The sequence below is a fragment of the Rousettus aegyptiacus genome, unplaced genomic scaffold, assembly GCF_014176215.1.
Source record: "Rousettus aegyptiacus isolate mRouAeg1 unplaced genomic scaffold, mRouAeg1.p scaffold_m13_p_14, whole genome shotgun sequence".
In the NCBI taxonomy this organism is placed as follows: Eukaryota; Metazoa; Chordata; class Mammalia; order Chiroptera; family Pteropodidae; genus Rousettus; species Rousettus aegyptiacus.
The window spans coordinates 14,296,357-14,318,441 of record NW_023416289.1 but is presented as its reverse complement, the minus strand read 5'-3'; the positions used below and the strand labels follow the sequence as shown (position 1 = coordinate 14,318,441).

At 39.9% G+C, this 22,085-nt stretch overlaps 2 protein-coding genes and 1 pseudogene across 6 annotated transcripts in view; 2 read left to right on the top strand and 1 right to left on the bottom strand.

The window, feature by feature from the left end:
- The window catches only part of CBFB (core-binding factor subunit beta), a 41,678-nt gene extending 38,245 nt beyond the window's left edge, over positions 1–3,433 (top strand). For both annotated transcript variants that reach the window (XM_016163055.2, XM_016163067.2), the window contains exon 6: positions 1,167–3,433. In XM_016163055.2, the coding sequence (XP_016018541.1) occupies positions 1,167–1,235 (69 nt within the window). In that variant the 3' untranslated portion in view covers positions 1,236–3,433. The remainder of the gene's footprint in view (positions 1–1,166) is intronic.
- A 2,948-nt stretch (positions 3,434–6,381) lies between these two features.
- On the bottom strand, positions 6,382–6,926 carry LOC107519906 (annotated as a pseudogene).
- A 3,062-nt stretch (positions 6,927–9,988) lies between these two features.
- CUNH16orf70 (chromosome unknown C16orf70 homolog) overlaps positions 9,989–22,085 on the top strand; it is a 23,075-nt gene continuing 10,978 nt past the window's right edge. The window contains exons 1-5 of one of the 4 annotated variants that reach the window (XM_016163372.2): positions 9,989–10,065; positions 10,266–10,386; positions 15,184–15,266; positions 17,609–17,692; positions 21,335–21,378. In XM_016163372.2, coding sequence (XP_016018858.1) covers positions 10,323–10,386; positions 15,184–15,266; positions 17,609–17,692; positions 21,335–21,378 — 275 coding nt within the window. In that variant the 5' untranslated portion in view covers positions 9,989–10,065; positions 10,266–10,322. Of the gene's footprint in view, positions 10,071–10,265; positions 10,387–15,183; positions 15,267–17,608; positions 17,693–18,355; positions 19,097–19,548; positions 19,555–21,334; positions 21,379–22,085 lie in introns of those variants that run through there. The other 3 variants (XM_016163379.2, XM_016163387.2, XM_016163397.2) reach the window with 3 other exon arrangements.

The window sequence follows — 22,085 nt, the reverse complement described above, 5'->3', positions numbered from 1 at the left end:
GACTTTATGCTTTTAGAATACTCAAGTGCAGAGTTTCTTTGCCATCACCTAGTCAGGCTTACTACCCACAGAAGAATTCTTCTAAAACATCCAGCCTCCATTAGAAAACCGCCACTGCTTCTCAGGGCAGCTCATCCACTTGTTGAATTCCAGTCCTATGGAAGCTCTTTCTCTGAACCTAAATCTGTTTCTGTATTTGTCTCCTTCATGTGACTACCCATACATCTTTCATTTTCCTCCCAGTCTCCCAGCTCTCTTGTTCTTACTCCTCTGTTCTCATTCATACTCTATCAGACTTAACCTCCTCTTTTATTTTTCCTATTCTTGACCCTTCTTCACAATGTCTTCCTTACATCTTCCTCATTGCTTCTTCACAATGTAAATAGAAACAAAACAAATAAATAGCAAAGTGACTTTATTCCTCTCCATGCTTTTACCAAAAATATAAACAGACCAACACATGGCAGCCTCTACACAACCATGACCAGTAGGGAGAACTCCAGCAGCTGATGACTGTTCTTTGTACTCCTTTGGAGTCGTCCTGTTATTATTAAAATATTTTGAAAATTACCCTTATCTCAAGACAAAAGCTGAAATATCCTTTTCACAAATTATTATTGGTAAATATATAATTAGAATTGACTTTTCTTAATGTTTCTTCATTGCCCAGCCTCCTTTCCAGCCTTCACTGACTAAAACCAGATGCTCATATCATCACTGATTTTGCAGAATTGCTCTGTCCTTATACTACATTTAGCATCTGTTTGGAACATAAATTACTTTTCAATCCATATGTATTCTATAGCTCTTTTATTTTAACCATGCTGCATAACTTTAACCTAACTAGTTAATTGTAAGGATTGTGCTAAAATTTAATCAGTGTTCAGTCTGCTAATAAAAATAGTTAAAATCTGCTAGAGAATATATTTTTGATAAATATATTAAATTTTATAAGAAAGACTGTAAATGTAGATTTGTTCTTTTATACATAGTGCATATTTCAGTAAATCCTTTTTGAATATGAGATTTTTATTTTTGCTTTTTAAGGAAACTTTAGCAAAATATTTTAGTTGCAAACTTTTTTTATGTGCTACTGTCTTTTATTTATTTGGCACTTTGATTTTCAAAACATGTTTTGACTCCAAATTATGATTTTGTCATTGCAGGCAAGAAGACAACAAGACCCTAGTCCTGGTTCCAATTTAGGTGGTAGTGATGACCTCAAACTTCGTTAATTAGTAAAACAGCAACTGTGCCCCCCAATCTTTACATATACATTGTTTCTAGTCGACAAAAATAATTGATTGGAAGACCAGAAACTGTGATAACTGGAGGTACTACGGTCAATTTCTCAACCTTAGGCAGTGACAGGACATCATAAACTGCCATGGTTTTGCACTATGATTATAATACCTGCATTTCTAATTTTGTATGCATGTAGCCAGTAATAATTTAAATTTTTTTTCTATTCAAGCTAACTTGTTGGCATTATTGTAGTGAGTTAAAACTATGTACTTATAAAACTTTTTTTCTCCCTCCATTTTAATTTAAAGTTCATGTCATTTAAAAACAAGAAATTAAAATGTTTTTATCAGAGGGTTTTTTTCCCCCTAATCAGTCAGTTGCCTTTTTTTTTTTTTTTTTTTTTTTTTGGTAGTTTTAGATGTGTTGGTTATACAGCTTCATTTTAGCTAGGCATTCTTGGTTTTTTGTTTTGTTGCCTCCATTTCCTTTTGTTTTTATTGTCTATGGCATTTTAAAACTGCTGATACATTTGCGTTATTTACAAGCTAAAAACCTAGTAGCATAGAGCTGTCTGCCACAGCCTTCTAACACAAAGTTTACAGTTGTTAAAGTTGCAGTATCCTTTTAAATGTTGATGATCAGCTCCTTTTCTTTCTTTTTTAAACATAAAAATTTTTAATTGGTATTAACTCTAATCTGCCCCAGATCTGTTTTCGATTCTGTTCTGTAATCATGAATTTGTGTGGAGATGTTCTCCATAGAAAATAATATTCTACTGAAATGCCTAAAGAAGTCACAGTCTGGCTTCTGTTTTATTCAGGGATTTTTTTTTTTTTAAGTCAATCAGAAAAGGGATACTGGAGCTTCTTCATGTATGTAACAGCATATTAAACTGGAGACAGTGATGAATCAGCTACAAAGGTAATATTGTATTAAAATCATGTTTAAGATAGCTGCTTTTATGTGTATTTTATAATGCATGCTTTTGTAAAAACAATTCTGGGTGATGAAAGATTAGTCTTAGAAAATGTTTATTGGTGCAGAGGATACATTTTCTTCCATTACTTATTCTGGGAAAAAATTCACAGGTTATATATATGGTATTTTCCAAAAGGACTATTAATAGAACCTTTTGAGATGAATTAGTATAAGAATATTTTTTAAATAGGCTCACTGTCAAATTGAATGCAACTTTTTTTTAATACAAAACTGGAAAAAAGTGCTAAATCCTTTGGCATCTCCTTACAAATATTTTTCATGGTCACATTCATTAAATGTTACTACATTTCTGAATTTTTGCAAAAATGTATTTTATCATAATAGAATGGCATTATTTTAAAGAGTTCGAAAAACTGACATGGTCAATTCAGAAAGTGAACTGAGGTCTGAATAAGGTCATTGCATTTAAAACATACATATACTTGATTGATAAGGGAGGTGCGACTTTCATTGTATATAGGTCTTATAATTCATAAACATATCCTGTATCTCAGACTAAAAATGTTTGTTATATATTTGAAGTCATGCATGGTAAGGAGTGTATTTAAATTGTTATAAACAATAATGCATCATAAAAGACCATGCTGATCTTGTATAACTAAGTACTATGAATGAATTTGGTTGTTATTTGGTGTTGTGCAGCTCACATGTTTACACACTCAGTGCCCTAGTTTCCCCTGAGGGAATCGCCTTTTAAGTGGTCCTTACAGTGGTGTTTTAAGGTTACTTTATCACAGAGCTCCTTGGTTTTTGACTTCTGCACTTAAATTTTTTTTAAATAACACGATGGTACATTTTCTCTATTGCTTTTAGCTGAGGGATTTTAGTCTACCAGTAACTAAGATCAAATGTCAGAAGTTCATGTTGCCATCCTTCTGTAAATACTGAATTTTTTCTGTCATTTAGCACTGTGCTGCTTCTGTCTGTCTTAATGCTGGCATTAAGATCATGAGCCCTTTTTTTCCAATAATGCAGGCTTTGAAAACTACTTTTATTAAGTTATTGATGCAATTTGATATTTTTCCATAATCTATATTTAAACAAAATTACATCATTGCATCATCTTTTCTAAATTCATCTCCATTAAAACTTGCCTTAAGCTACCAGATTGCTTTTGCCACCATTAGCCATACTGTGTGTTTGTATGTTTAATTTACTTTCACAATAAACTTCTGTGTAGTGAAAACAGGATCTTGGCTCTTTATTAACATAATCCAACAATTTCTGTACTAGGGTTTGTTATGACATGAAATTGATTTTGTTTTTGAACTGTCCATTCTAATTTTTAACTTTAAAAATACAACACTGGCATCTAGTGGTTATTTCTGCTAATTCTAAAGAATATGTAAATATCACAAAGAATACTAATTTCCCAATGTATATTATGTTTTTTTAAAATTCTGGCTTGATTTACCCATCTTATGAGATGACTGTAAAGCAGTGACCTTGGAGGGGAGTAAGAATTCCAAAAATTACACATCCAAATTAGTACCTCTTTTAAGCTAGTCATTTTAGGAATATACACTTAATTTGATTGTCTTGGTGTTATATCATACATTTTAGGACTTTTCTTGGCATTTTCCTACACCAGAAAATTAAGCCTTTTACTTTAGAAGCATGCCTTATGCTTCATCTATATGAAAAAATTTACTTATTCCCCAGCAGACTTAATGGAAATGACAAGTACTTTTAAATGTTAAATTGGCACCATTAAGCAAAATTTCAAAAAACAAGATTCATATTCTGAGGGTTAATTTCAAAGTTTTTGAGGAGTAGCATCGTGTTTTTAGTAAGTATATCACCTCTAGAAACAGGTACTTTGATATGCTTGTTTCACGCTGCTTGAGAAAAGAATTATCTTAATTGATTTATGCTTCATTTGGCAGTGGGGAGCTTTTGCAAGCTATAAGCCATTGTTTGAATTTTTCGTTGTTGCATAACACATTGCCCCAAAATTTAGCAGCTTACAACAATAAACATCACTTCACAGTTTCTGAGGGTCAGAAATCTGGAAAAAGCTAAGTTCAATGGTCTGGTCCAAAGTCTCTCCTAAGGTTAGAGTTAAGTTGTCAGACTGAGCTTATAGTCATCTCAAGGATCCCCTTCCAAGCTCACTCATGTCATTGACTAGCCTCAGAGATGTTCGGATGGAAGCCCTTAATACCTTGTTAGGTGTGAAGATGGAGACCTTCAGTTTCTTGCCACATGGGCATCTTCATAGGGCAACCACTAGCTTGGCCTCTGGCTTCCCCCAGACTAAGTGTTCCAAGAAAGAGTGCATGCCCAAGATGAAAGCCAGTCTTTTTAATAACCTAATCTTGGGTCGCCATATTCTCTATGTTAGAAATGATCACTGGGTCAGGCCCATGCTCAAAAGGGAGGCATTAAGTTTTATCTCTGAAGGTTGGGATGTCAACAGTTTGTGGATATATTTTTAAAACCATGACAGCCATACTGCCATATATGTATACACACACACAAAGACATGTGAGTATTTACAAGACAACATTGGTGTTTTGATCTTCCAAACATTCTTTAAAGGTAAGATTTCAGTCTTTTACAGGCAGATTTCAAGGCATGGTTCCCCCTAGATAGTATCTATTTCCTTTCTTGCATCACAATCATATATACATATATAGCTTTTCAAAAATGTTTCAAGACTAGAAAATTACTCTCGTAGGTAGGATTATGGCTGGAAGTGGCAGTTTGGTTTATAAAGTACTCAAACAGGTAAGTCGGTCACTGTATTCATCAATTCAACTTTTGGTTAAAATAATGTAAGCAACTTAGAGTTAAGGTTTTTATTGACCTTATTCAGGTTTCAGAGACTGGGAAATATGAGTAGATAAGATATGGAGGGAAATTTCTGATTAGAAAAGGTAATCTATATCCATGATAATCCAGTGTGGTAGGAAACAGCCACATGTGGCTATTGAGCATTTGAAATGTAGCTAGTACAACCAAGAAACTGAATTTGTTTTTTTTTAATTTAAATCTTAAAACTCAGGCAATGTTAAATATTTTTCTGTTAGAACTTTGTTTTGGAAAGACTCAGTTTCACTTCAGCCTTTGAAAATTTAGTGTCTGAGTTCAGATGCACTTCTAGTGTAAAATACTCACCAGATAGCAAAGCTCTTATTACCCCCTAAAAAAGAATGTAGGATATTTCACTAATTTTTTATTTTGATTGCATATATTTTTATATGCCAAGTTATATTGATACTTGATATATTGAGTTAAATAAAACTAAGTTTATCTTTTTTTCTTTTTAATGTGGCTTCTGGAAATTTTTTAATTGCACATGTTGGCTCACATCGATATTAAGATTTTAAGTGGGCAAAGGACATATATCATACAGCCAAAAGAAAAAAGTTTAAAAAAATATTGAGGCTTACTGTTCTAAAAGATTAAAGTATGATTATTTTACCCCTCAGATCATTTAGAGAAAAAAGTGTATATTCAGTGCCCAAAATAGACATGGTCTAGCTACAGTCTAGCTCAAAAACTGACCAAAAGTAGTAATAACATTTAAGGTATTGGAAATTCTGCCTGTTACAGAGTACGTCTAACCTTGTCGGTGTGGGTGGTCAGAAGAGACATTTGAGCTGAAATCTCAAAGGATCGCAGCAAAGAGAAAGTGACAAAAATATTACAGGCAGCCAGGCCAAGATCATGGTAACTTTGAGAAACTAGGAGCAGTTGAGTATGACGAACATGAAATGGAGTAGTCAGATTAAATATGAAAGGGTCAGCAGAGGCCAGGGTGAGGGTCACAAGCAATGCTGGGCGGGCTTTTCCAGCCATGTTAAAACGTTTGAACCATTCCCAAGAGCAAATATGGGTTGTGAGTTTGAGGGAATTGGTGCTTGATAAAGCTCATTTTGGTTGATTGGAGAGAGCAAGACTGGAAACAAAAGCAGTGCCACTGATCATATGGTCAACCAGTAGAGAGATTAATGGTAGCTTAGAGGGCATGGAGCTATTTCAAATTTAAGAAGAAAGTACAAGAGGCATAATTGATAATTTCAATTTTACTTGCCAGGATAGGCTAGTTATGTTGCCTTAAGACCCCAAAATTTTATTGGCTTAAAGACTTACTGTTTTTTTTCTTTTATTAGCATTTATTTGATGCTAAATTTACTCCTGGGCCATAAGTTTTTGTTTTTTTCAGTTTCTTCTGGGATATCTTCTGCACAACATCCTCTTCTGGTTTAGGAACAATTTGCTCTTTTTCAGTAAGGATCATCTCAATGTGGCGGGGAGAGCTCATGTAGGGATTAATCCAGCCATGAGCTCTGTAAGTTCACCACATCTTGGGAGATTTGTTCACTTGGATGTGATCAATGATCAGAGAGTCTATGTTTAAACCCTTAAGTTCAGCATTACTCTACATTTTTAAGCATGTGCAGTAATAATTCAGCACTCTTTTTAGGCCACCAATCCTGTGTCCAGCCCCATTGTTTGGCCTGGGTACACCTACCAATTCCACCATTGTAATGACAGAATGACACACATTGCTTCTGTAAAGTGACATTCTTCAGATACTTGATGGCTTTTCACATATGTATACCCTTGATGGCCTGGGCAGTTTCACGAGTGTTCTTAAAGTGAACACGAAGATTTGAACCTCTTGAATTGCATGATTTTGTGGAGCTGTCTGGGTCAAGTGGATAGCGAACCATTTTTGGAGAGCACCTCAGGCTGCTTACGGGAAGAGAGCAAAGACTTATGTTTTATTTGCTAAATACCGATTAGTGATTGACATAGACTGACAGAGCAGTCCCTGGAACATTGCCAGGCATGTGATGCAGCCTTAAGAAGATAGTGTAATAAAAAAGGCACTGGCTTTTAAAACTCACCTGAAATTGACACATGTAACTTATGTTTACATTTCATTGAACCTAACAAATCACAGGGCCATATCCAAATTCACCTGGGCAGGGAACTGCAATCATACCTTTTGCCCAAGGAGGAGTCAAAATATTTGTGAATAGCTCTAATGACTATCACAGGCTACTCTTTCAATTATTAAATATTTAATTTTACTTCCTTCAAAATATACCTACCATAGGAGACAACCACAAAGTCCCATCTGGTCAGGCATTGAGCTAAAACTCTAGGATAGGTGGTTATCTGCTCTCTACACAGCCAGTATACAGTAGTGAAGTAGGAACAGGAAAACTGCAGGAAACACTTCCATTCAGAAAGGGGAAGAATAAAGTCACTGCCCTTATAAAAATTACGGAATGTCATTGGGGAGAATTTGAGGGCCCTCTACTCAGAGAGGGGAGTGTTCTTTGGAAAGCTGATTGGGAGAGGCTCCCCAATTCACTGTTTTGCATGACTCTTAGCCCCATCTCTGATTTTTTTTTTTTTTACCTTGACAAATGCAACCAATAGTAACCATAATAGTAAAATTCTGTTTTCCAAGCTCTTCACCTAGGGCTTCAAATTTAGTATATTTCTTGCCTTCTAAGTTATATATGACAGTTTTAACAGAGGTATTGGTATTCTTCCAGCCTCTGATGTCAGTTCCCCCAGTCACTTTCTTGTTTGAGTGACACTACCATCCATATAGCTACCCAAACTGGAAAACTGTGTTTTTATTTTTGACTCCTTTCCTCCCTCTACATCCAATTTGTAGATTCTGTCAATGGATTCCATCAATTCCCTGTCACTTAGATTTTTTAAAAATTTGTTATATACAAAGTTAGACACTCCTGTAAGTGCAGTACTCCTAACACATCTTTGAGGTATGGTTATATTACAAATGAGGAAACAAAGGCATGGAGAAGTTAACCCACTTGCCCAAAGCACAAAACTTAAATGGCAGAACTGGGATTCAAATTCCTAGTTCATATGCTTAACCATTATACTCTGACCTGAGCCTGTTCTTGCATGTTTGGCTTGAACTACCACAAATAGTACCCATGCTTCTTGAATATACTGAGCAGTCCACCAGCAGCCAGTTCAATTTTTCTGAACATCTTTACCCTCAGTTTGGGGCAATGGAAGTTGCTGACATTCTCTCAAGTTGTCATTCCCCTGAGGCACCTCTTGCTTCCACTCTGTGTACCAACCTCTAGGTTATGGCCTTCTCTCAGACCACCATCCCAAAGCTGTCACTCCCACTCCTGACAAAAACCTAAGTGTATCACACTTATGTCAAAGGTTTGGGAATAGCATAATTAGCAAAGATAGCCATTTGTTGTTGACTGACATTGTTCACAGAAACCAATCTGCCTATTATCCTAACAGGAATTTTCTCAGGGGCCTCCCCAACCTGTTCTTTCTGTTTCTTAGGTTTTCCAAACTAAAAATCCTTTTCACATCATTATCCAGAGTGTGTGGCCTTCTCTTTCATTTTGTCTTTCTCATACTCCACTCAGCTTGCCCCACCCCTCTTCATCCACCAGAAACACGTCCCTCCAAGTGTTTTTTGTTTGTGTATTATGCCTACAGCACCTGTTTCTAGGTGATGATACATTTTTTTAAAAAAAAAGAAAATGAGCAACTGATATTAAGAGGTCTGTGCTCAATTCTTTGTTCAAGACATCAAGAACCTGGATAACGTGCAGGGAGAGCATCCTCACTCTCCGGTAACAATACAAATTTATACCGGTCTTTTTCCCTTTAGAGCTCTTTCCACGCCAGCATATAGGGATATACTTCATTTTTAAAACATCCTATTATACATATATCAGAGTTTAATTAGATTTAGTTGTTCTTCCATACAATGCTGCAATGGACATCCTTCTTCATGTTTCCTTTAATTCTAGCAGCAGTGACTTCAAGTTTGATAGAGCCTCCCAAATTACACCCTTACTAAGCCAGTTTGAGACTTTATTATGTCACTCTCTTTCCTGCTAAATACCTTCAAGGGGCAATGCAAAAGAACTTGGGTTCTACCACCTAGAGCCATGAGGACTCGTTAACCATTCTGAGCCTCATCTTTTTCTCCTGTAAAGTGTGGTATATAATGTTATATCTTAGGGCGGCTGTGAGAATCCAGAGACTGCTTCCATGAAGGTTTGGCTCCAGAAGAGGCTTGGTTGGTTGCCTTTTAGTTTAGAGTGCCCCAGGGCACGAGCCAAACGACTTGCAGATGAGGAATCTAAGGCACAAAGAGCACCAGAGGGGTTTGGTCAAGACCATATAGCATTTCTACCTATTCCTCTCCCCCAACTCTCTGCACACCAACGCAAGAACTTGAGCATACTCCTCACTCGATTTAAGTTAGACCCAAAGTTCCAGGGGCAGCCTGGGCGGGGGAGTCATTTCTGAACAACTAGAGGCAGCTGCAGCTTGCGTCAGTTTCGACCCCAACTGAAGGTGAGAGGATGCCTGAGGGCCTTGGGGCTCTGGAACTCCACGTCCTCCTGCCCTGCTGGGCCTCAGATGGTGCACGCTCAGAACTCGCCTTTTGCCCCCAGTGAATGTGAGTGGGACGTGCGTGTAGACAGCAAACAAGGTTTGTACAACCATGTCGCGTGTGTGTTCTGCGGAGTACACACCCTTGTGTAGACATGTGAAACGTGTGCAATGCGGTGTCCAGATGTGGAGGGTCACAGAGCATAGAGTTCCTCGGTCCAGCCCTTCCGGGTGGTACAGCCAGTTCCTCCCCGCCTTCCCGAGACTATCACAGCCATCTGATCCAGAGTTGGCGCGTGCGCGACTCCGCCTCAGGCTCCTCCCCCTCCATTGAAATCCCGCCTTCGCCCCGCCCTCGCCACACTTTACGGCCCGGCACGCCACTTTTGCTGCAGACACCCTTGCTGCCGCCGCTGCCCCTGTTGCCGCGGCCGCTGCTGGTGAGGTGAGGTGAGGTGAGGTGAGGTGTGGTGTGGTGTGGTGTGGTGTGGTGTGTGGTGTGGTGTGGTGTGGTGTAGTGTGGTGTGGTGTGGTGTGGTGTGGTGTGGTGTGGTCTTGGGCCGGTGCCGCTGGCGACCGGGGAGGAGGTGGAAATAGGGCTGCTGCGGGACGACGGGGACGGCGGGTCACCTGCTGCTTTGTCTTCTCAGCTCCGGTCCTGTCTGCGCTGCCGCAGGGAGGCCGCCCTGGCCCGGCGAGCCGAACCAATGCTGGATCTGGAGGTGGTGCCTGAGCGCTCTCTGGGGAACGAGCAATGGGAATTCACGCTGGGTAAGTGTGGGTGTCGAGTCCTCCCTCGGGACCCTATTTTCTGGCCTTTCTCTCCGTACCCTTCTCGTCTCTGGTCTCTGGCCTTTTTCTCCCCTGCGCCTGCCTCCTCACCTCTTCCGTCCTCTTGGCTCTTTGGCTCCAGTCACTAGATACCTGCTCCGACACGCACGACCCTCCAGTGTGTCGCTCTGGTGGATCCCGATGCCCTCGCCTCAAGCCTCAACAGGGCCTCTCCTGGGGCAGTGGTACTGTAGTAATAATAATAACAACAATTACTGACACGCCCCAAATACTCGAGGCCAAGCCCTGCTCTCTGGTGCGTAATTAATTCAAGGTGTCCTCCTTGGGGTCTGAGGGTCGTTCCTATTCCCATTTACAGACGAAATAGCTAAGAAGTGACTGGTCCCTGAAATTCCACAGCAGTCTGTCTCCCTTTGCTTTTTCTGGGTGTGGATGTTGCCCCTTCGGAAGGGGAACCTAGGCTCTGATCCCCTAATCATTACATGTTGGAGATCTGGTTAAAGGAGTTGAGAGTTTTTGTGTGTTAAAGAACTTCTGACTTGTTTACTTCTCATTTTTATTGTGTGGATGTGTGGTGTAAACCTAAACCCAGACCTTAGCTGAGAATGAAATAGGAGTTCAGGGAAAGTAGCATTTAGTTTGTAGAAAATGGGCAATTTGGTTCAGTTTTTCCCCATCCCCAACATTACTACCTTTATATGTACAAATATTTGCATTCAGTAACTCTAGTGTTTGTTTACTTTGATGTTCCAGCACTAGGAAAAGAGGGTGGGGAGCAGCTGTTTGTGCAGGCTTGAACTTTTGTCACACTAATTTGGGCGACTGGACTGAGTCAGCTGCTCCATTGGGCTATAACTTACCCTCGAATCTGGAAGGCTCATATCTATGGAGACAGGATAGGTGAGAAACTGGGTGGAACAGATTGCTGGTAGGGCCCTGCTGGTGCTCAGTCGTCTCCATGAATTGAACTATAAGCTTCCTGGGTTGTAGGAGCCAGTTTTATTGAGAGGTCTTAGCCAAATTCTCTCATAACTTAATACCACTCCTGTAGAGCACTTTCCCAAATTTTAGGTGGTATGAAACACCCCAGCCTCTTGTGAAGCATCAAGAGCTTGTTTGGGAGACTAGTTGATATCTTTGCCTCCAGGCCTATTCATTGGGCTGATGTTGTTTGGCTTCTAGTTAGGAAAGAACCTCCCCACCCACAGCTTCTGCTCACCCCAGGACTTAACAGGCAGAGTGAGAACCACAGCCATAGCTTCAAATTGTGCTTAGTGTTGCAACTAAATTGTGGATCTCAGTGGTATAGATTCTGTTGGCCAAAAGTAGTGATAAGGATTCATTTGAGACCATGATTTCTAAAAAGCAAGGTAGAAGAGCAAGGCTTCTCAGCTATTGTTATGATAACCTTAACCTCCACTCCTAACTTTTGCCAGTTAGGAGTATGGTTAGTTCTTTCAAATTGTCTAAATAACAACCAAAAACAATGAAAATAACATTTCTGTACATTGGGTCCAAAATTGAACTTTGGGGAAAATCTCGTAAAGGGGGCCTGAGCCTTTATAATTCCTTTGTAGGTCTTAAAAAGTCACACTTTAAAATTGTGTCTGTTTGAAAGATGGTGGTCATTTAACTTTTCCAGGCTGGAAAAAAAAAAAGAGTCATTTTTCCCTCTTACTCTCCCCAGCTCTCAACACACCTAAACTGCAGTTGGGGTGATAGATGGGGATAGATCCAAGAACTAGGTATGTGCTTTACAATCACATTCCCAGGCTAGAGAAGCAGCCAGTACTTAATTCAAGTCACCACAACCCCGTAATCTCAATTTGTCAGATGAGAAATAGGCTCAGAAAAGTAGAGATGATAGAAAGTAGCTGGACAGGGATTTCTTGCTTCCCACCGCTCTGCCCTTCTGAGAATGGGCTTTATCACCAGGTTTCTTTTTGGAATCTGTGCAAATGCAGATGTATCTAGCTCTTGCCATCATCCTCCTGGCATCATAATGAGGAACTGCATTCAACTTCTTGGCTGCCTTCCTGACCTACGTTTGATGTTGGGGGATTAGGGAAATGCCAGCAACACAGGGGCAAGAAAACCTAGGCCAGAGGAATCTCTGAGAATGCCACTGATGGCTTGATCAATGGTGGAGTAGAGACTGTGAAAACTTGAAATGTTTTCAATGAAAATGCAGAATGTATTGATATGGAAGCATGTCTCTGAATTTGTTTTTGAAATTAGTGTTGAAAATGCCAAAGTGGGTAGATTTAAGATCACTGCAGGGAGACTGAAGGCTCACTTAGTTGAAGGCAGCATGTACTTATGTGGACTCTGCTTAACAAACATTCAAAGTTGAATAAGAAATAGTCATGTATGTCCTGAAGAACTTAGTCTAGTGGGAAAAGAAAGGATTACAGAAATGGTTCATTTTATGATATTGAGGACAGAGGTTATATAGGGTGCTATGGAATGGGGAAAGGGACTTGACCTGACCTTGGGAATTCAGAGAGAGTCAGAAACTCGGTGGTTGGTCGAATGAATGAGGGATAGGCAAAAGAAAATACTGCCAGTCATAGAGATGTGGAAAGTTAAAGGAAAGCAGGAGAGGGTGATATTGACAGAGGATGTGAGTTCTCAGAAAGGAAGGGTGGTCACTAGGGTCTATGGCACAGGACCTACATGTTCTAGCTAATTGCCTTCAGAGCTCAACAGATGTATATGAGCACCTATTATTGTGCCAGGCAGTAATACAGCCTAGGGATACAGCATTAAGACAGCTATATGTCTATCCTTAAGGAAGTGTAGATGAGGCACTAAAAGAAAATAAATGGGGTGGGAGACTTCATCAGACAAGGTAGTCAGGGAAGTGAGGTATAAGCCTAGACCTGGAGAATAAGAAGGAACCAGCTATCTGAAGAACATTGCAGCACTCAAGAATTAGTGCAAAGGCCTAAAGTGGGAAAGATCTGAGCTAGGAACAAAGTGAGGCATGGTGAGCAGTGAAAAGAAAGATAGAGGTGGGTAGAATATTCAGAGCCCTTAGGCGATGGTAAGTTGTTTGGGTTTTATCTCCATAATGGGAAGCCAGCCATTGGAGGCTTACAAGTAAGCAAATGATGAGATCTGTAAAACGTAGGATTTGTACAGTTTAGAAAGCTGACCATAGACTCCACCCCCTTTTGGGGGTTAAGTATCTTATTAGGTCTGAGACAATGCTCTAGTTTCTTTGTCATACATATGATCGGTTCCCTTTAAAGGCCTTTTGTAGCCTTCCTTTACCAGCAGCTGTGTGATGACTGGTCATTGTGGCTGCTTTATCTCCTTCAGGTGATTTATCCCAGATGACTCAGGATGCAAAGAATCCAAGACCAGGAATTTTATGTGATTAGAAGGAAAAGAACTTTCCCTCAAGAAACTGGTTTATACCACCTGGGTCAGAGAAACCATGTGCTCTTTCTCGGCCCCTAACCAAGCTTATATGTCTTCTCCACATAGGTAGATCTTTGCCTATTCCCTCTGGGAGAGACAGCATGGATGCTGTCCTACTTGTTCATATTCTCAACAAACATTTATTAAGCCTCTACTATGTGCTAGGCCCTATGCTATAGAATGCTGAAAAGTACCTTGTTTAAGGTCTGTTGCCTCCAACTTTCTTCAAACTGCAGAATGGATTATTGAATGAAGACAGGATCAAATCATTGTTTAAATGTAAATGGGCCATGTGTTTTTAACCTAATTCTTTGTGTGTAAGCTCTTTTCTGCACATCTTTCTTGAATCAGAGGTAAACTGATCTTGAATGTGAGTCACTATTGCCTCAGTGTCATATGGTGGTCCGTCTTTCTCCCTTTTTCTTTTTACCTACCCCTATAGTCCTTTAGTCCCACTGAATATTTATTCAGTAGCCACTATATGGTCAGCCCTGTGCTGGGTGCTGGGGATCCAGAGAGGTGAATAACAGACATATTTTCCTTGTACTCAAAGTTATGAGTCTTTGTTTTTGGATTGTCTGGGACTTTGTTTCAAATTGTCTCTCTGTGTTTCTTGTTTAAAATATAATGGACTCTGAAACATACTCTTTAGTATTCCCTGTGAATCCCTGGAATCTTTGAGATGCCGGTGGGATTTGGATTTCTTAAACTGGAGGCATATATAAATCTATTTGTAATGGGCCATGAGTTCAAAAATTAAGTTTAAGATTTAGAGAATATGTGTGAGTGGATAAGTAAGGATCCAGTGAAAATCCTTAGTAAAATAAGTTGATTCTGGTAGATGTGGAATTCGTAACATTTTTGTTGAGCCCTTACAAGTCATGTGTTCCTGCAGACTCTCATTTGAGAGATGAGGAGACAGATGCCACAAAGGAAGAGAGGAAGGAATTGCCCTAAAATATATATAATCCATGGCAGAAGAGAACCAGAACCTTGGTGTCCAGAGTCATGCAGTCAGTTCTTTTTTCTCACTCTGTTTCTTGGTTCATGCTACCTTTGCCTTCTCCACACCCTTTGCCTGCTTGGGATTAGCACAGAAGTCCCCATTTCTAGGAGCCTTTTTTGTATCTCACTCCCTGTACAATCCAGCTGTTCCCTTAATGCTTGCTGCTAACCTTATTCTAGCTCTTACTGCTTATTAAACTTTTATTTACTCACACATATGTAGACCTTAGTGGCCCCCCACTCCCAGCCCAGGCTTTACTGCAGGGACTAATGCTTAAACGCAGTGGTAGATGTCAGTAAATGGATAGCCCAAGTAACCACACAGAGGTCCTTGCTTTATTTCAGGAATGCCTCTGGCTCAGACAGTAGCCATTCTTCAGAAGCATTGTCGTGTCATCAAAAATGTCCAGGTTCTCTACAGTGAACAGGTGAGTGGTAGCTTATTTGTTTACTAAAGTAGCATCCCTCATCAGTGAGTCACCTTGACAAGTTGATGCCCTGGGAGAGGCTGCCTGACAGGGATTGGGTCAGTGTATTCAAATGAGAGAATCTCCAGCACTCGTCAGTTACCAAGGTTTTTTTTAATTATTATTTTTTTCTTTTTTATTCTTTTTGTTTTGATAATCTAGTGCTGCCAGATTTTGAAAAGCAGTGATAGCTGAACTTGTTTTTTTTTTAATTGTGTTTGACTTAGGTACTGGCCCTTAGGGATTTTTCAGTGGGAAGTCACCTCAGGGACTGTCAGGTCTTCTAGGGTACTTGATTTCCACTTTTGAGTTTAGAATACTCTGTACTGCTTTGTTGGTTGCTTTGGTTTCTGTTCAGGGTTGTTGTAGTGCAGCTCTCTAGCTAGCAGAGCATCGTAGACTTGAAGCAGGTATACCTCACCCCTGTAGTTAGAATCATCTGATACATGGAAATTGTAAGATATTGGTTCCCAATCAATGAACATATTTTACTCTTTTTTTGGTCCAGTTTATGGTAGTCTCTATTAAATGCTGGTCAATTGTGCCAGAAATTAATCCCTATAGTATAATGTTGCATGTACCTACAAAGACTTTTTCAGTTTCCAAAAAGAATATGTATTAGGTTAGCACCAGAGAAGAATTTTCTGAACATTAGGCTATTTTTCATAGGCCTTTAGGAATATGCAGTCTCCCTTCCACTGAACTCCCTGAAATCCGTGGTTCTTCTATAACAAAGACCATGTGCTGCCCCGAGGAGCAACCTTGTGGTGCCCTATGTGTCACCTCAGGGAACAGTTTTGAGCCTACATAGGCTACAGGATGCCCTCTGGCTTTTCTGAGATCCTGTAAGTACTGGTTTTATTATTTTAGTTCCATTTGTTCTAATTAGCTTTCGATGTAAAACAAATGACCTTACATCTTGAGCTTATAACCACTTGCACATTCAGTTAAATAAGACTTGGGCACCCCTAAGATTATTTACATTTGAAATAGGCTTTAAACATTCTTAACCAATTTTTAAGAATGAGTTTTATTTCTTATATCACTGTCTTTATTGTGTCATTCTAGTCTTTGGGTACAAATAGCAGTTTAACATTAAACTTATTTCCCTCAATATCTTCTAAGCTTATGGAATCAGTTGGAAAACATGGGTTTTTAAGTCTAGACCTTGGTTTGGATTTTTGCTCTTCCCGTTCTTCGTCATGTGGTTTGTGGCAGGTAAATAAACCAATCTGGTTCTCCTGTGAAATGGATATAGTTTCCTTATAACAGAATAATCTTTGATGAAGATCAAGAGGAGATGGTCTCTCAGAGCTCTGATGTGGTGCTTCTTACGTGTCATTCTGTCCTCTTCTGTCCTTCTTCCTTTCCTTTCCCATTTGTTACCTTGCTTCCCATCCAGTAGAGAGAATAGTTTGGCCCCATTGAACATATCAGAAATATCTTGTTTGCAGCAGATTACACCTTGGAAATTAAATGTGCATATCAAGTAGGTCCCATCTTTCTTAGAGGAAGAAGATGTTAACAACAAGCAGCAGACAGGTTTACTGAACTATTTCTCATGGAGGACTAATAGTGCTGGGTTACTGGAAGGGCTCACTTAAACACCACATAGTACGTGTTGGTCCTGGAGATACAAAATACTAATAAAACATTGACTGTGAAGATGATTTGCTTGCTTTTCAAAATTACTTAGTTATGTCCTGAATTATAATAATGCCAGAAAGAAAATGATAAGATCTTGGAAGAATATAAGAAAATCCACATGTTTGCAGCATTCTTCTCCAAGCAAGGATCTCGAAAGATGCTAAAACATTGCTTCATCCTGCTTATCCTTATGAAATGGCCCTCGCAGAAATGGAACTGTGTGTTCTGGGTTGAGAATAACTGACCTAAGGTCAAAGTTCATTATTCTGTTATCTTGCTTGAGACCTAATAGTTTAAAAAATTCATACAGAGCTCCTGGAAAATTAGAACATTCTTTCTTCTAGTGTTTGCCAGGCATGATGGTGCCACCTGGACCTGTTACATTGGAGCAGTGGGGTGGAGGGGAGCAGACAGTGTGTGCTAATTCCAGAAAGCTTTTTGGAGAAAATTTTTCCATTGATGCCCATACCAGCAGTGGCACATTTCTATCTGTGACAGCCACACCTCCGTCATTCAAACCTCCTCAGTTGGGGGAGGAAGGAAGTAGCTTTCTGTACTTAGATACTTTCTGTGTATAGCATTTATATTGTAAGGCTTTCAGTAGTTACTGGTGAGTAAATTAATTGTTCAGGGTGTGTTTTATTTTTGTTTCGTAGTCTCCTCTAAGCCATGACCTCATCCTTAACCTGACTCAGGACGGGATCAAACTACTGTTTGATGCTTTCAATCAGAGACTTAAGGTAACTAAATGACAATTAAAGTTTCATGCCAGGCTGATTAATATGTGTTATTGTGATATATTTCTGAAATTCCTAAGTAGAAGTGGACTCGTGTGGTTCGGAGACCGCCACAACGTAGGGGACTAAAACTGTGCTTGCTTCCCTTAAAAGAGAGTAGCTGGGAGTGAGATGAGGTGGTTAGAAAGATTCTGGGAAGGACTCTAGTCCCAGGCTCTAGAGGTGGAGGGAGAAGCTGCATTGAGGTTTTGGGGACCATGCTATGGGAATGGGGCTTTTATGTTGAATAGGAAAACAAAAGAGGAGACGAGTATTTGGCATAGATTATCGTCACCCACCCTCCCTCCCTCCCTCCCTCCCTCCCTTCCTCCCTTCCTTCCTTCTTTCCTCCTTCCTTCCTTCTTTCCTTCCCTCCCTCCCTCCCTCCCTCCCTCTTTTCTTAAGGATATTTTTAGCTTTAATATTCTGTGTTGCAAGAGTACCCTCACCATGTAAAATAGAAACAAGACAAAATAACTTTATATAAAAACATAATAATAAAGAGATAGTATAAATTAGATGCTTCCTATGATCTCCCAATTCATGAGATCAAAAGTGGATTCAGGTGCCTTTTTTTTTTTTTTTTTTTTTTAAGTTTATCGGGGTAATATATTTTGACACTTTAAAAAGATACTGAAAATGGGGCCTAACTGCAGAATAGAACCAAAAGACTCTAGTCAGGTTTATGTATCTTCTTTTTTTACTTCATTCCTGGGTCAAACAATATGACTTAGAAGGCAAAAAATGGAACTGTTTCTCCTAAGTGTTGGGGTTAACACCACCATCAATGAGTTGACTCTTTAACTCCTTTGAGAAAAATGTAAACAAACAACTTGGCAGTGTGAAGAGTTGTCCTAGTTGGGGGTCAAGTGCAATTTACTAACACCTGTTCCAGTCCAGAATGTTTTTAATACTCTATTTACAAATGCCTGCGCTTCACAGGTTAGTCATGTAACATCAGACTCATCCCTCAGAATCACAAGTCGAATGTGGCTCTAGGCAGTGACATGCCAGAGCCATCATTCTGGTTAGGTTATGGTGTTGCCTTTCCAAAAGACTTGGGTACTTCCTACTTCTCAACATCCTATCACAAGTGAGCTGCCGAGGAGATAAGATAGAACATAAAAACAGAATCTGTACATAAAATGAGAATTCCTCATTTGTGATAGTTTTTCAGAAAGCAGAATTTGATGCAAATATTCTTAGCCCCACATCTTCTTTGCATCTCCTGGTAGACTCAGTCATTCTGTCTTCACTGACCTGAACTTCCACACTGGAAAAAGGTAGAGGATGGTCTTCACTGTGCCTTTATCACAAATTGGGGGAAAACTAATCTGGAAACACCTTTGCAAAGAATCATTTTCCTTTGTTTTGTAAATCCACTTTAGGAACCATAACTTAAAAAGTTTATGGAGAGTGTAATGTTGTCAAATGTTTATGAGAAGGCTTTTCATAGTAATAAGAAGCTGGAAATAACTTGACTGGATAATAGAAGGAGATGGCTAGGCAGCCAGCCCATTATCATAGAATCACAGCATTGTGAGGACAAAATTGTATATTTAGTGAACACTTGATACATTCAGGTGCATGGATGAGTCCTTCCATTCATTTTTTAATTTAATCCAAGCAAGTCTGTGAGTGGTACTGTTTATCAGTGAAACAGTGGAGGACAGCAGATAAGTGGTCTGCCTGGCACCAAGCGTTAGAACTAGAATGACTTAGGCTCTGTTGATGGATATGGAAAATGTGATAAAAGTTGAAGAAAATAGTGCGAACACACTACTCAAAAATGTGAAAAAAAAGGGAAGGAGGTAAAGTAGAACCTTGTCTTCTGCCTTCTGTTGGGGTCCCTAAAAAGAAGGAGGGGCTGGGCCACTGGGAACTGAGGAAATTATCCTTCAGGTGCCTTTGCTTGGCACCAGGTCTCATCTGACCCATCTGCCTGCCCCTCTATCCAGGGCTTCAGAACCCACCTCTCCCAGATGCTGTCTCCTGCATTTTTCCCATCCCCTCACTCGCTACCTGTGAGCAGGCTCTGTGAAGTGAGGCTTCACAAGTCATAATCTTTACAGCCACCTGACTTTTCCTTTCCTATCTTGGCTGCTGCCATGCCTCTTCCTCTCTGGTGAGAGGCCATTGGCCAGCCATAGGAGTAGTAATCAGGGAGTCAGAGTGCCTGCCCCTGCTATACAAGCAAGGCTCCCGGTTGAGGGTCGAGGCCCTCTTCCAACATGGAGCCTCAACCTAGGTGAAATAGCATGCCAATTTGGCACAATATGCTGCCATCCTCAGGCTTTCAGAAGAGATTACTAGGCGTTTTATGAATCATAGCTATTTCCTCATCCTTTACATGACCTCTTTTGGCTTATATTTTCATACTTTCAAGCTTCATGTTGCCCTTAGCTACTTTCATACCAGGCGGAATCATCAGATATGTGGAGTACCTCCCCTTTGCAAACTAATGAGCCAGACCTTAACTTAGTGGGACCAGAATATACAACTAATGTAGGAAAGGGTCGGTCGATTGAAATGCTGTGATGGCCCAGCAGAGGGCGCAGTTCTTAGCAGCAGGTACGATTGGAACAGCAGCACACTGTAGTTAAGTGATGTCTGTACAACTTGTGGTTCAGTGTTATGAGCTCTGAACAAAGTTAGAGACAAGGTCTGACCAAGAGCGAACTGACTATTATGTCTCAGTTTCTGTGGCAATGCCGGATGCTCCTGTACCCAATATCCCACAGCCTCTTCCAGGATCAGGTCCAGATTGTCAGGGCAAACATGTTGAACAAACTCTGCTTGTGCCTCCACAATGAGGGCCAGACCTCCAAACCGGTGAATGGTATAAATAGTGTTCCAGGCCCCAGCCAGCCATCCTGCTGGCTGTCAAGCCCTCAGCACCATTGAGGTAAACACTAGTGGCTGAGTGTTCAATACCTTTTCCTTTGTCTCTGCCTTGAGTTCAGGCCAAACCCACTGAAACTTCACAAGGGTCCTAAGGTTCTCCAGGTTTAACCAGATGCCCTTCATTAGGGATATATATAAATATTGTCACAGTTGTTATAAGCTAATATATCATGCATGACTTGTTTTCTAATAGGATAGACCTCCTCTTCCATCTTTTTGTTTAGTAAACAACAGTATTCGAGGCTATCTTTGAAAGTGATTTGATTTGGGTTTTTATAATGCAGCAGAGTGTGGAATAGAAGGAAGGGGGTTCAGTATCCAAGGTTACAACCTTAACAGTTGCATGAATTTGATTCTGTGGAAGGTTTCATTGTCTTGGTGGGGTGTTATGTGCAATCTTCTCTATGACCTAGCAGTAGATTAGATAAAAGAACTTTGTCCTGCATTATCTACAGATAACTGTTGAACAATTCACTGGGAGATGGTGGGGAGAGGTTATACTGCATGTGTGGTATGGGTTTTCCCTCTAGATTTAAAAATGAGAACTAAAGCTAATGTGTAATGCTTCAGGAGAATTTCAGCTAGTGATAGATTTTTTTTTACCTTCACTATTGTATAAATGTCTTTTTAATTTTTTTTCAACTACAGAGCATTAACAACTCTGAAACATTTGACTTTTTTTTTTTTTTTTTTTTTTTTTAGGTGATTGAAGTATATGACTTGACTAAAGTAAAGTTAAAATATTGGTGAGTTTTCTGCCCTGCTGTTATATGTCACAGGCTTGGTACAGGTGGGCTTTATCTACTACCTTCATTATGTTAGTAAAGGAATTCCATCTGTAGCAGTTCCAGGATTACACCCTGGTTCCGTGATTTTTGGCAGCCTCTAAGCCTACTCAGTTTCCAGGGGAAGAGAAAAAAACCTTATCAAGAACGTGCTGTATGTTCTTCACATATATATCAACTTATTTAATTCTCACAACAACATAGGACCTCAGTTCAGAGGTGATATGACTATCTCCTGGGTCATGGCTGCCCTCCTCTGCAGAAACTTCTTTTGGTACCTATGCTTTCATGAGCAAAAGAAGTGGTACAAACCAGATAGGTCTGACTCCAAAGCCTGTGCTAACGAAAGTGCCAAAGGGACCAAAATCTGCTTTTAAAATGAAAATGAGAATGGTCTGTGTGGTGTACAAATATTTGAGCCCCCATTATGGCAAGGCACTGTTCTAGCATCTAGAGTACTCTGTTTAGTAAGCTTCCTTAGCAAGCTTCCCTTTTACTTGAGAGGGTGTGAAAATGCCTAGTTTCTGAAGCTGGCTCAAGCAGCATTTGCTGCTGAAGGAGTAAATAAAACAAATATGTACTAGCACTAGCCTCTGCAGACTGTAGTTGTCTTTTAGTCTTGTTGGGCCTTCATACCTCAAGGTCTGGCTTCTCTTTACCCTCTTAAG